A 15,736-nucleotide genomic window follows, 5' to 3' on the forward strand; every position below is an offset into this window, starting at 1 on the left:
GGAAGATAAAAAGAAATGAAATCAAACGTCAATTAATAACTATTATTTGGAAAATAAAAAGGTGGTAAAGAGGAGTAAGAAATAAAAAAGAGATGGCTATACAGAGGACATTAAAAACTTTATAGTGCAATAAAATCAACAATTAAATATGATAATACAAAATAATAACTTATAACTAATCAAATTCTAACTAGGGAAATTATATATATATATATATATATATATATATATATTCATATATAAAATCATAATCTTCATACACCATGACTTAAAAAAATTTATTGAATAGTTCTACCTCTTATTTAATGTCTATTTTATACAAATCATCAACCAATAAATATATGATAATGGTAAAAAATGTTATAGACAAGATTATGAAAAATATGATAAAACTTTTTTTTTTTTCTCTTTATAAAGCCTAGGGAGTAAAATAGTATTTTATCTAAAAATTATTACGTGCAACACGCGGGTCTGCGACTAGTAAGTCATAACTCATGTAAATACAAACAAGTGTCTATTTCGAAATATATAGTTTTCAATAGCTTTTTTAGCATAGTATCTATTGAAAGATATAGTTTTGATAACTTTTATGTTACAGGTGTAACAAAAAACTAAAAGATAACTTATTTTCAAAGAAGTTAGTTTTGTTTTTCTTAAGGGGAAAAAAATAGGCACAAAGTTAAAACAAAGGGCAAAACTTAGGTTCATTGCCTATAGCACATCAAGTTATCTATTTAAATCCAAACAAATTGTTGTATCGACCAATGAAACATGAACAATGTTATCTTTTTCCAAAAACAATTAAATTCAATGCACACCAATGTGTTTTAATACCACTTTTTAAGTACAAATTATTTTTGAAGTAAAATATGTGAAAAGAAATACACATCCAAATACTTTACACACTTACACACATAAGTCAATAACTAGAGTAAATACAGTTAGGGGTGGCAATTCGTGTTCGCGTGTCGGGTTCGTGTCGTGTCAAGTCATGAGTATTCGACTACATAGGTCAACACTAACCCGACATGTTTATTAAATGGGTCAAGATTCCTCAACCCTAACACGACCCATTTATTAAACGGGTCAGTCGTGTCGACCTGTTTATCAGATTTTATCAAAATGAAAAATAAAAATTAATGAAAAAACAAACAAATAAATATTTTTAATATAAAATTCAGAACTAACGAGTAACTGCATCACAAATAATCATTCAAAATTAAAGCATATCCCAATATCACAAATAATCAATCACAATATGTCAAAGAATATAAATCACAACAACTAATAAGTTCATATACCTAGAGTTTGAAGGGTATATTGGTAAAATATCATTTAATTAAACGGGTCAGACGGGTCAAACGGGTTCCATGTGTTCAACACTAACCCAACCCATTTATTAAACGGGTTAGCCGTGTCAACCCGAATATGACACGAACCCGTTAAGCCTCATCCCATAACCTGCTAATTTCGTGTTGTGTCATGTCGGGTTCGCGGGTCGTGTCAAATTTTGCCACCCCTAAATACAGTCAAAGTTCAAGCAAAGAGCAAAACTTAGGTTCATTTCCAAACAAATTGTTGCATTGATCAAACAAATACATTAGGTTATCCATTTAAATACAAACAAATTGTTGCACTACCCAATGAAATGAACAATGTTATCTAATGCACTAAACCTAAGGAATTGTACACAGACCACAGAGATGGTCTATTGGCACTTACCTAGGTACTACCTAGGGGGTTGAAGGGAGGGCAGGGGTTTGGGTAGTCCGTAGGACATTCTAAACACGCTAAAGCTTTACCCTTAACTAGGTTTAAAATATAACTCTCTCCCTCTCTCTCCAATGTACCATAGAAACTGACATTCTGACTTCAAAAGTCAATACAAACTAAAAGGAAAACTCATCATTTTCCATTTCAAAACAAAATGCTACCATCCATTTACAAATTGCAATGTACATTTGTCTGAAGCAAAATGCAGTCCGGCATTTTTTACTTGATAAGACCACAGAATTTTTACACTCTGCTTTCATCCATGTCGCAATTCATTGTGTCCAAAAGGCACGTATTGTGCACAAACTACCTTACCATCAGACAACTTCCAATCAGCCTCGCCTCTAATACTGGATTGGATACCCAAGTTTTTGCCTTTATCAAAGGAAAGCCATCCTGTTCTCTCTTTTTTTGGATGAGTTGGGGAGGGAGTTGTTAATTGGATGGTAGTCTCAGACTAGACAAAGAAGTCACATTCTGTAGTAAATCTTTCCTTGTGCATCATCGTTAATGATGTCGCAAAGGCTCCTTGGAAAATCAGCCGGCCATAAAACCACATCACTTCCCAAAACAGCCATCTTTGCAAGATGATCAGCTGCTCTATTAGTCTCACGCCAAGAATGAGAAACTTTATACTTCTTAAACTTTCTTAGAAGCTTCCATATATGCTTCAAGCATATAGCAACCTTTGGACTAAAAGGCTGCTCTCTATTAATGGTTTTCACAGCACTCATTGAATCAGACTCAACCCATATCACTTTAATGCCTATATTTGCAGCAAGAACAAGGCCTCTCCATATAGCCCATAGTTCAACAAAGAAGATATCATCTCCAGGTGCCTTAGAGACAAAGGCACATATTGGGTCACCCTTGTAATCTCTAAGTAATCCTCCAAAGCCAGCATTTTCACGATCTACAGATCCATCAGTATTTAATTTTGTGCATCCAAACTTTGGCTTTTTCCATCTACACAGTCTAATTGATTTAAGCATCAGTATTCGGTTGAGCTTCTGGAAAAAAACTGTCTCACTGTTTTTCTTCAGTGTGGTAGAAGACTTGCTTGCACTCTTCATTGGGAACTTTTTCACTTCTGCTTGCTTAGCCTTGTGCTTCTTCCCTAGGAGGTGTTCCTTCAAAGATTCTTCACTAGAAGTGCTTACCAAACAAAGGGCGCAGCTCCACTCCTTCTGAACTTTCTTTGGACTGGTAGGCTGAGTAACATTTCTTTTTAAACTGTCATAACTGGGATCTGGTACTCCCTGATACAGCAAAATAAGAATTTTAAATCAAACTTGAATAATATATTAGCAGTAAGCTAATTACTCACTTCTAGCTTGTGAAAGCAGCCCTTCAAGAAAAGAGAAAGGGATTGGGGTAACGTTGCATTTCATAAGCTCATTCTTGCAGTGGGGATTGAGCCAATGTGCCAACAGATGTCATGGTCAATAACTAAAGAAATCTAATTTGCCGACATGGGATCTAATTTAACATTGCCTTTTGCTCACGCCTTAGAGTAATGCATCAAAATAGCATAACCCAAGGCAGAATTTGACACATAAGTTGAAAATTATTAAACACATGATGTTTAGTAACTGTAAAAAAGTTGTAGTTCTCAAATGCACCTGCCTTCCACTTAAAACAAACTTTATGGAATACCATCAGTACAAAATTCAGGTTAGAAGCCTACCTGACATATGATGTGTTTCTCCTTTTCTTCCAGTTCATTTTTTATATCGTTTCCCTCAGTGGTATCTAAACAGGTGTCCTGCTCAGTCACTCTGAACCCGTCCCTTCTAGATATGAACAAAACGTTCCATTTCTGCTCAGAAATATAGTGACTAATAAAATGCTTGTAGACATAAGAAGCACCACCAAAGTAAGGTATCACCAACAAGAAAGTTGCCGTACCCTTGGCATAAGACCAGAATGGATGCCTGTCATGAAACACAAGTTTAAATCAAAGGACCTTCTAAGACATGGCACAAGGACATGGAGAAATTAGTATCTTTCATACGCACGCACGTACAGAGACACAAGTGATCAGTCAAGCTCAATCTCATAAGCTTGAGAACAGGTCAACAATACCAGACTGGATTCACTATGACCAAAGATTATTTTCTCAAGGCCAACACTCCGTCTAAATCAATCTACTTTGACATGCTCAAGCAATGTATTCTGTAAAAAGTTCTAAATTATTCACCCAGAAGTGAGAAAGGAACAAGATTTATGAGTTATCATATTCTTAAAGAACTACTAAACACATCGAATGCAACATAAAACAACCACATGGGCACGTGCAATGTTCAGTTTAAGCAATTATTGCAACGTACAAAGCCTAAAATTACCATTCAAAAAGATTTACAAACGAAGACTCCAAGACTTTAACCAAAGAAAACAGAACCCAATAGGTGAGACATTGCCGATTTCTGGAGCTGGAACCACTCTCTATTGCCAGGAACGAAGCATACCTGTACCATGATGTTAAAATTATAAGTGAACATAAAAAAAAGAGAGACAGAGAACCAAGTAGACCCAATAAGCATATATATAACCATTCTATGAGAAATGCAAGGACGAAAGCTACTTACACAGAATAAAGCAAAGTGAATGAAGGCCTGTAGATCAAAAGAAAGTGAATAACACATCAAACTCAATAAAAGATTGTAAATTTACTGGTAAAGTTATATATATCTACCAAAATTATGGACCAAACATAGAAGAAGAAACAATTCATAAAGCGAATCAATCAACAAATAAATGAACCCAACAGAGGAAAAAAAAATCCTAGAAGGAGGTCAAAAGTCATACCAAGAAAGAAGAGTGAAGAAGTATGCAAAAAGCTTGAGAAAAGCTCCCCAACCCATCTCTCCAGTGTGTCTCAGTAGCTTAGCTCAGCAGGAATTTAACACTTTATTATATTCGTTGTGTATCAAATGGGGGTGTGAAGATGAAGAAAGTAGAAACACGGTATGGAAGAGGAAGACCAGAAGTGTGAACTGTGAAGTCAACCAAAGGCCCAGAGTAAAGTTCCAAAGATGTTTCAGTCTTCAGATGTTACTTAAGAACACGGAAAGTCCACCTCGTAGCTCTCCGTACACTAGTTTTTTTTAACAAATTTTCCTCCTAGTAAAAATAAAAACTTTTCAAAATTCTCGTATTTTTTTATGTGCGAATTTTAAAAATTTAATCATCAAATTTCATATTCCTTATATTCTTAACATACCTATCAAATTTCGTTCAAATCAGATATTTTTACTATTTGATCAATTAACTTATTTTTTATATACAACTTTAAATTTCAAAAACATAAAATTATAACATTCATTTGATAACATAGCAATTGATCTTTGATTTTCTTGAAATTTTGTAAGCATTAAGATGTAATATGAACATGAAATCTAACGGTTAGATTTTTAAAATTCACATTCAATATATATATATATGATGAGTTTGTAGGATTTCTCTCTAAATTTGGAGAAAAACTTTGTTCTTTGTTTTTCTTTTTTTTGCTAAACTCCAAATTGCTTTTTCAACATTAGTAATACTTATTATTTTTTGCTAAATACTTTTTATAGGAAAAAATAATAATTATTTTCATAAAGAAGGAATGAATGATGAATCTTATATTAAATTTTATATATGATATGTGCCTTTTCCTTTTCCTTTTCCTTTTCCCCAACAAAAACAAATAATAATAAAAAGAAGGCAGAAAATCACTCACATAAGTCACATGGTATTATTGATGTATATATTTTTTAATCTTAGAGTTATGAAAAGTGTTATGTTCATGGTTGTCATGATCGCGAAATAAATCGTAGAATCACACAATTCTACAATCTCATCTCACCAAAACGTTTAAGATCGTACTAGGGTCATAAAAATGGTAGGATCATACGTAGAATCGAGTAGGATTGTATAGAATCGTAGGATTGCATGGGATCCTACCGATCCTACCAAAAACATAAATTTTTTGTTTTTTTATGGGATAATTTTTTGTTTTGATGAAACTTTGAGGGTTTTTATTTTTTCATATGGTGATGATATGACTTTTTATTTTATTTATTTTTTAAAATTATATTAACCTATGCAAATGTTTTCTAGTTTCTAGTTCACTTGTAATCAAAATGAAAGAATACTTCATCATTTCTAAATGAAGAATTTGATGTTGGTTTTGCTGCCTTTTAAGCTATAATGTTGTTAAATTTGTTTGATCAATATATTAATTTGTGTTCTAATATTACTAAAATATTTTTTATATATAATTTTATCAGCTATGCTTGTATTTGTATATTGATTGATTGATTTTTTTGAGCGTGCTCTTTAATTGTTGTTGAGTGATGTAACTTAAATAGTTGAGTGTGAAATTGTATCTTGATGTCTTTTAGAGCTAGTATATAAATATATAATATTTACATAGATGATGAAATGGATGATGATGATTAGGAATTTAGGACGGTGGTTATAAGAACCTTTAGAATGGAAATAATTAAATGTTCACTTCACCTTAGTATTCATCTTGCTTTTGGATTTCATATTGTTGTTAGCTAGTTTCCATTTGCTAACTTATTTTGGATTTCAAACTTGAAACTTAGAACTTGGAAAATATTTTCTATATGTTTTGATAAATATTTTGGTATTTGGTTGCTAATTAAACATTTATTGAACTTTTTAGATACATTATGTCAAAACTTCAATATATTTGTTTAGTTAATATAGACTTAGCGATGTATGACATGCAAATTACATGGTATAATGCAAATCTTAGTTTTTTATGGATGAATTTATCATTTACGTGATTATTCAACATACAAAGTCATTATCAATGCGTTTTTTGCTTTAAATATGAAAATATGTAGGATCTTACGATTCACAATCCGATCCTATAATTTACGATCTCACCTACCTTCAACGATCTTACGTAAGATCTCAATTTCAACAACCTTGGTTATGTCTATAACATTTTCACAACAAATCATATATAGTAAGTTGTTATTAGTTATAATTTGAATCTACAATTAAATTTTTTTTTTTTGTCCAGCCATAACAACAAATAACAATCAACTATTTAGAATTTATTGTGAAAATATTATGGACATAGCATTTTTTAAAATTATTAAATATTAGTAATTCATAAAAAGTGGAATATACTTGAAAATATGGACAATACGTAAAATTATGAATATTACGTGTAAGTGTATGCTAATCCAAGAGCTCAAAGCATATGATTTTTCCTTCTTTTTTTTCACAAAAAAAATGAGTTGGGGTCTGTTTGGTAAGCATTTTCAAACACATGTTTTCAATTTTTAAACAATATTACATGTATTTTCACATATTTTTTTATTCACACGTATTTCAAAAAAATACAAATAACATTACTCAAACTCTTCTACCAAACACGTTTTGATTTTTGCAAAAAGGCAGTGTAGTCATCAAGTTCAATGTTTGAGGTTGGCTCCGTTTCCCACTTATTTGTCTATTTCTTCTTATTAAAGTACCACATGTTGGGAACAAAATTGTATTGATATTAAATTGGTTCATTTTGTACCATATATTTGGATAATTTTATTGATTTAATTCTATTGCAAATTTACTGTTTTTGGGGGGGGGGGGGGGGATGAGAATTCAATTGTGAAAAGTGAATTAAGTAATTTGTTGTTAGTGGAGCATGAATTTTGAGAACTGGGTTTACATTTATCAGTTTATAAATTTATCACATTAAACAAGTTGTAACCACAAAAAATTAAAAAATAATTATCGAAACTCAAGATATTACATTTTAGTTCACTAGTAGCACAACTTCATCAGTCCAAGCTTCTAGAGGAGCGTCCACTACAATCCAAGAAGCCAATCATACTGAAAATATTTACTCCATAACACTTCAAATCAAATTCAACAAAGCAAAGGACACAAGATAAAAATTGAATGTGACAGCATACGAGAAGTTTGATCAGAACAGTGAGCACCTTAAGAGCGTGTTTGTCACAAACTTTTTGCTTTTATATATATATATATAGTTTTAAAAAGATTTACTTTTTCTCACTTTTTTCAAATTTTTTCAAGATACAAATATACTTTACTAACTTTAGCACACTTTTAGCAAAAAGGTAGATAAATTATTCAACAAAGCAAAGGACTGAAGACATAAATTGAATGCGACAGCATATGAGAAGTTTGATCAGAACAGTGAGCACCTTAAGAGCGTGTCTGTCACAAACTTTTTGCATTAAAACTTTACTTTTTCTAGCTTTTTTCAAATTTTTTCAATGTACAAATATACTTTACTAACTTTAGCACTCTTTTAGCAAAAAGCTAGATAAGTTATTCTAAAAAAAGACACTAAATTGATCTATTTGGGTTACAATTGGCTTTCCTGATTTGATGTCACAGAACATGCAATGAAAGGTCTGGTGTGACCAAGTGCTTGCTTTGAAGGGACAAATACATAGGGTACATTCTGCCAAATTTCAAATAAAATTGTAACATGGACCAGAACACATTGTAGGGTCCAAAAAAAAAAGCCAATAAATAATAGCTATAGATTCTAAAACTCAATTCTTATAGTCTACCTTAGGGAAAATAAACAATGTAATTAGAGGTCAAGCCTCATGACCTCAAAATGAAAGAAGAACTGCAGGTAAGACTCCTAGCTCAAATTAAACAAGAAAGGTATCCGAAGTTAACTTCTTCATTAGTCTTATGAATAGGACGAAATGGTTACAGTTGATCACGACTGCTAAATAGTTTGCATATGCTAAAACCGATTCCAACACCAAATAAATAGTATATATCTAATTGTAGAGTGTCTTAATGGCCAAAAAAAAATCCGAGTTTTTTTTTTTTTTTTGATTGGTAAGTTACACACACACACCCAGTAGATCTTGAATCCACGACCTCACCCTCCACCTAGTACTTATATGGGGAGGAGATGCCAGTTAAACTAGAGCTCATTATTAAAAAAGAAGTTGAGTTTATAACCCACATAGGGTAGAATCGTACAAGTCACAAAAAGTTTCAACGTGTACACAATATATATCTAATTGTATTACGTCTTAATGGCAAAAAAGAAGTCTGAGTTTTTTTTATTTTTTTTTATTGGTAAGTTACACACACCCAATAGATCTTGAATCCACAACCTCACCCTCCATCTAGTACTTACATGGGGAGAAGGTGCCAGTTAAACTAGAACTCATTATTAAAAAAGAAGTTGAGTTTATAACCCATATAAGGTAGAATTGTAAAATTCACAAAAAGTTTCAATGTGTACACATAATGCAAATGACCCTTGAAGAAGGACTTGCCAATCTCTTAGTATTCTCTTCTAGAGGCCAAGCTTATGACAACGATATGAGTGGTTATTTAATAAAGTATACAGTTTTGTTATTTATAAAGCAAATGAAAGCATTTAAAATCAAGTTGTAGATGTCATTATCTCAACAAACAAAAGTTATAGATGCCACATTACACTACAAAAAAAATGCCTATTAGCGACTAAATATTTTTGACGGACCCAAAAAGCCCTCTCAAAAAATATTATTTGTGATGGCCAAATAAAGCCCTCGCAAATACTTGGTAAAAGTGAAATATTTGTGACCAACAAAAAAAGCTGTCGCAATTATGTGTTATAGCCGTCACAAATACTAATATTTTGAAGGGAAATTTTCCCTCCATATTATTTGCGAGGGACAATTAAAAATCTCTCGCAAAAAGTGCATTATTTGTGACGGTTAAAAAAATGCCATCACTAATACTAAATTATTTGCGAGGGCTAGGATTGACCTTCACAAATAAAGTATACAGTTTTGTTATTTATAAAGCAAATGAAAGCATTTAAAATCAAGTTGTAGATGTCATTATATCAACAAACAAAAGTTATAGATGCCACATTACACTACAAAAAAAATGCCTATTAGCGACTAAATATTTTTGACGGACCCAAAAAACCCTCTCAAAAAATATTATTTGTGATGGCCAAATAAAGCCCTCGCAAATACTTGGTAAAAGTGAAATATTTGTGACCAATAAAAAAAGCTGTCGCAATTATGTGTTATAGCCGTCACAAATACTAATATTTTGAAGGAAAATTTTCTCTCCATATTATTTGCGAGGGACAATTAAAAATCTCTCGCAAAAAGTGTATTATTTGTGACGGTTAAAAAAATGTTATCACTAATACTAAATTATTTGCGAGGGCTAGGATTGACCTTCACAAATAATCACTAAAATGTAAAAAATTTTGGAGGAAAATGTTCCCACCAAATTATTTTCAAAGGACAATAAAAATTCCTTGCAAAAAATTTATTTTCTGTGTGAGTTAAAAATATACCCTCACTAATTATGAAAATAATCATGAAAATATTAATTATTCTAAAATTCAAAGAAAAATAAAAAGAAATACATAAAGATATAGCACTTTGTATTCTTTAGATGAACCTTTTGTTTACAACATAAAAAAAAAAATGCCTTTTATATACATCCTATATATAAAAGGTCTGTTCTTATTTTCTAATAAATTTTACCCATAAAAAAATGATAGCACTTTCAACAAAGAAGAATTACATTAAATAGTCCTTTTAACACGAAAGCATGATGAAATTTTTAGCAATTACAAACAAACAACCTGTATTTCCTTCCCATTTTGTGGAAAATGCTTATTAGATAGATGTCCAACATCAAATTTGTCCTACAAATATTTTTTGATTTATGTTGTGCCCTAGACAGAAACAAACACAAAATAATAAATTAGTTCCTTCCATGTCTTAGCAACTTTAATAGCATTAAGCTATAAGGAGAGATTTAGATTTCACAAAATAATCCCACTTGCACAGTAGATTCCAATGCACAAATCTCAAAACCATCTTTGCCCTCTTGCAGTGTAATTTTACTTATCAGTTCTTGAAGCTCAAAGTTGACTAGCTTGGCCTCAAGAGGTTGCAAGCCATTGCCATGAAAGAGGGATATTCTGGAATATCCATCAGCCCCAACTCTACCTATGTTCTTCTCCAAGCACCAATTTAGAGCCCCAAGGTCCAAATCCAATCCCACAGCAGTCCTTGAATTACTACAACAATTATAGAAGAACTTCATTAGGCTTTGATTTCACTATCTATTAATTACTTTGGAAGACAAATGAAGTTCAAGCATCAAAGCACCATAAGATTTGCATATACTAGGTTCACCTTCACGGCTCAAAGAATAATTAAGTACATGGCCTTTGGCAGTTATAATCAGTTTTGGAAACAGAGCCAAATTCCTTACCATATGATATATATATATACACATCTTAAAATCTCCAATTTTTAGAAAGGGTTGCATTGAGGGTTGAGAACAATATAATACCACTTTAAACATTAGAGACAAAAACTTACCCCAAAAGACTGAACTTCTGATGGAACCGTTGATTTGAAAACTCCCACTTCTAAGAAACCCGCCAACAGTAACTTGCGCTCAAGAGCAAAGGTTATCTGTAAGAAAATCCTATTAAAATCTATCACTTCAAACTAATTTCATATAATCACAAAACTTCAAACTAATTACCTTATCTGTTTCTCCATCAGTAGACTGACGATTCTTATGAACTAGGATTGTCCCACCAGGCTTCAATACTCTTAAGATTTCCTCAAACAGCCAGTCAGTGGGAAATTCAACTGATCTACAGATACAAGTAACAGTCTCAAAAGAGGAAGACTCCATAGGCAGCTGATCTATTGTAAGTCAAGACCATAATCATAAGAGAAATGAGAACAGAATATTTGAATTAGAACTACTATGGAAGTATTCTTTAAAAAAAAAAAAAAAAAAAAAAGAGGCTTGAATTTAAAAGACCCTGTAAGGCTAGGTAAAAAAAGGGCTAATAGAGTTATAAAATTATGTATCTTGTTAGTAGGGGCTTGTAAAACCAAGCTATTTATAATCTGAAAAAACTGAAATTATACAATAAATGGCATGAAGACTTCCCAAAAAGAAGAAGCATAAGAAACAACTATGTGTTGTAAACGATAACAAACACTACCTCAATCCAATGCCACGGCCCCACCCCCATTTTCCCCACTCAAGATACAATAGCCAATCAACAGTCAACACAAATACACCATTACATATTTACATATATACATTTACACAAAAAGCCAATTTAGCCAAAGAGAACTAGAGGAAAGCCTAGGTTCCACATTTCCATTGGTCTGGTTGAGGATGTCAAGGGTTGTGAGTCCTCTATGGTTCTGGAAACTAATATCCACCGCTGTTTTGTTGATCAAGTAATCCACAATCTGTAACAAATTGGAATTTCAAAAGTCTAATTAGGAAAAATACACATGCACACAATAACACCAGTAGAAGCATCGACAATCAAGTTTAATCTTTGTAACACACAATTGCAAATCTTTCCATTTTAAAGAAATGTTACTATCTGACTTCAGCAGTCCTTGAGGACTTGGGCTTGGGACAACGGAATTTGGGTATGATTTTGAAAGTAGGATACTTCACATACCCTAACATGCACAAAAACACACACAAAAACCATAGACATGACAAGGTACGCTTCACTGTCTATTTGATGTAATTCAGCCGAAATTATAAATGTGTATCTGCACAATTTTATTACTTCATATATTTCACCTGGACATGACTGCACCATAGGCTGTTCTAATTTCCCAACTATGAATTATACAACAGATATCTTTTTCATTTCTCACCTGATGGGAGATTCTTCTGCAAAACTTTAGTACTTTGATATGTCATGTAGACATGAATTCACCACAGGCTGTTGTAATATCACAACTATCAATTATAACAGGTTTCATTTTCATTTCTCACCTGATGGTGACCTCTAGAGACTGCAATATGGAAGATGGTGTTACCATATTGATCTGGGCAGTGGAAGATATTGGTATCATTGTAAACATGCACCAAGTATATGAAAGCTTCATAGTGGTTGTATCTCACAATTAGATGAAAAACAATCTATCCATTCTTTGTGCGACAGTGAAAAGATGTTGGAGCCATTGACATGAATTCTTTTAGAATTGCAGTGTTGCCATTCATCGCTGTCAAGTGCAAAGGTGTGTAACCATCATTATTGAATTCCAGAGCCTGTTCTACACTAGCTTTTAGGAGCATTCTTGTTATCTCCACATGCCCCCTATAACAAGAGCAGTGCAATGGTGAACAACCATTCCTGTCAATCTGTTGAGCAAAGTTTGGGCACACCTCTAAAATCTTCCTAACAATACCTGCATCAAGCCATCAACAACTCTAATTTATCAATACATAAGCAGAATTTAGCTGAGCAATTACAATTTACTTCGTAATCCATCTGAATATTTCATTCATTCTGAAATTACCAGCTGCTGTACTTAGGAATGGATAAAGAGAGAAATTTTCATGCCTAATTGATTGGAAAAGTGCTCAGCAGGGAAAAGTTAGTAAATAGAACTTTACTACTTACATGTGTCATGTGTGTCCTCTTGTCACAGCTACATGAAGGCAGTTTTTAACAAAACCATCGTCTTCTAACCCCTGCTCCCAAGCCTTACTCAAAAGGAGCCTGACCACATTGAGATGCCCATGACTGCAAGCCATATAAAATGCACTCTGGTTGTCAGAGTTAAGCTTACAAGCTACCCAAGGATTGGCATCCAATAGCAGCACTAAGATCTTGAAATACCCTTGACAACAAGCTTCATGCAACAGAGTCTCCAGCTTGCTATTCTTAGCTGCAACCATGTCAGGGCAGAACTTGACAATTTTTGTGACTCCATTGTCCCTGCCTCCCTAGTCTAAAGTGCATGTCTGAAACAAAATAGATATATAAGCATGAAGGGGACACATTCATAAAGCCAGCAATAGTATCTCTTTCAAAAAAAAAAAAAAAAAAAAAAAAAAGAAACAAAACAACTTCAAGCTCAAACAGAGTCAAAATAGATGGTATAATCACATATTAAACTCAATGGGGTCAACGAGAGCATTCTATACTTTTAGGGTAATAACCTTGGAGAATTAAGAAAGAGAGTGTGGGAGATAACTGCCCGTACCTTGTCTGTAACTAAATTTCTATCTCAATAAGCATCCTTAGTATTATGCACACGAATGACTAATCTGGATGAAGCCAAATACGGTGATGGAGTGGAGGCTGTAATTACGCCTTTGAAGTCACTCGATTATCATATTCTCAACACCACTCCTTCGAGCCCTACTTGCACAGATTTGCTCACATGCTTCGAGCCCTGCTTCTCCCTTCCCCCAGACAATAAAGATTTAACATTTACCTAGTGTGTGTGTGCCAACAAGTTGGTTTCCAAGTGTTTCTAATGGCAACTGTAAGTGCAGTATCATGGTGTTGGTACATACTCTCTTATTTATCAACATCTACAAGTATGAACATGTAAACATACAGCACATCATCATCTCAATCCTTTGTTCAAAAATTGGCATCCAAAGACTTGTAATACTTGATAACGTGGATGGCTCATTATAGACACATCAAAATTGTAAGAGGGAATGTGAAATGAGTCATTGCAAATGGAGCATGCAATTGAAAATAGTTTTGAGTACAAACTTTGAACGGATCAAGTCATTGAAGTAATCTCAGACTTTAATACAATCAGATTGTGTGTGTGTGTGTGTGTGTAAGTCACATGGTAATACGATGGTATCTAACATGCAATTTTAAGGAGAGCTCATAAAAAGTACCTAATCAAGGAACTATCTTTTAGCAAAGAGACAGAGAAATTCAATTTAAATGAAAAGTTAGAAGCACATACACCAAGACCACTTTTCTTTGGACAGCTCTTGCAGCCAACACAATTCACCCATAGAATGTCACTTCCTGTGTCAACTTGCACATAATAGTCTTTTGGAAGGGATCCAAGCCCAAGTTTGGCAAAGTACAACCTACAATAACCAAGTAAACCATATAAGCATCCAAAAGACAAAATGATGAATATGTCTTTTTTTTCCTGCTAGGTGATATTATATGTCTGCAATGTGCTAGTAAATCTACAACTGAACTGATATGCAACACAATACCATTTTTTAAAGGTATTGGCAATGAAGATATGTTGGATACTTACGGCAGAAGAAATAAAAAGCATTGTGTGGGAAATAAACCCATTTAAAGCTTCGGGCATTGATTGATGGTGCACAATCTTTTTTCAATTCAGGCCTATTAACTTTTATGCAGCTTCTTCTACAAGATCATTGCTTCAAGGTTGTGCACCATGTAGGAAAAGTGAGCTCTCCCTATCGAGCTGCTTTTCTTTCTTTCTTTTTCGGTAAAACTCTTTTTCTGCCTACTTCAAGTTGTTTAAACTAGTTTTTTTTTTTTGGTAAAAATTCAATACAACGCCTCTGTAAAAATAAACCAGCAAAATCAAAATCAACAAAAGATTGAACTTCCACAGGTGGACTATCATATGCTGTGAAGACAGTAGCTTGCTGCCCGCCCATCCTTGCTAATCCATCTGCGCATCTATTTGCTTCTCTATAGCAGTGCTTAAACCTGACTTGAGGAATCTGACTTACCAGCTGTCTGCAATCTTCAATAATTGGCGAGATAATCTTGTTAGTTTGATTGGAGTTAGCCAGAACATCACAAACAGCTTTAGCATCCATCTCAACTTCTACAGCAGGAAATTTTCTCCAAACTAGTTTAAAGCTGAACACAGATGGGTTGTTTAATTAAACTAGTTTCTGCACTATTGTAGTGCCTTTAAGGCTTTGCTTCAATTTCAAAAAGGGTACTGTCCACGTGTATGGTTGAAAACCATACACTTAGCAATGTAAAAAAATCTAACTCATTCCCCCACTAAAGTCACAGTTTTCAAGCAATCTGATACAGTGATACATATTGAGATATTATGTATTCATTCATGTTCGGTAAGTTCAGGTTCAGATATTGGCAAAGCAGACACAGTAAAAACCACATTATATTAATATAAAAATAAAATAAAATCAAACTAAATCCATC

At 33.2% G+C, this 15,736-nt stretch overlaps 1 protein-coding gene and 1 pseudogene across 1 annotated transcript; both read right to left on the reverse strand.

The window, feature by feature from the left end:
• Window positions 1-15,736, reverse strand: part of LOC142638850 (serine/threonine-protein kinase ZRK1-like) — an 83,747-nt pseudogene that overhangs the window by 31,199 nt on the left and 36,812 nt on the right.
• LOC142640856 (uncharacterized) lies at window positions 1,848-4,777 on the reverse strand. Its single transcript, XM_075815155.1, has 5 exons — window positions 4,582-4,777; window positions 4,362-4,388; window positions 4,119-4,241; window positions 3,461-3,707; window positions 1,848-3,032 (listed from the first exon to the last, which is right to left on the reverse strand). Exons 1-5 carry the CDS (start codon window positions 4,635-4,637, stop codon window positions 2,244-2,246), a joined length of 1,242 nt encoding a protein of 413 aa, XP_075671270.1. The 5' UTR covers window positions 4,638-4,777; the 3' UTR covers window positions 1,848-2,243.

Source organism: Castanea sativa, chromosome 6 (genome assembly GCF_040712315.1).
Source record: "Castanea sativa cultivar Marrone di Chiusa Pesio chromosome 6, ASM4071231v1".
NCBI lineage: Eukaryota > Viridiplantae > Streptophyta > Magnoliopsida > Fagales > Fagaceae > Castanea > Castanea sativa.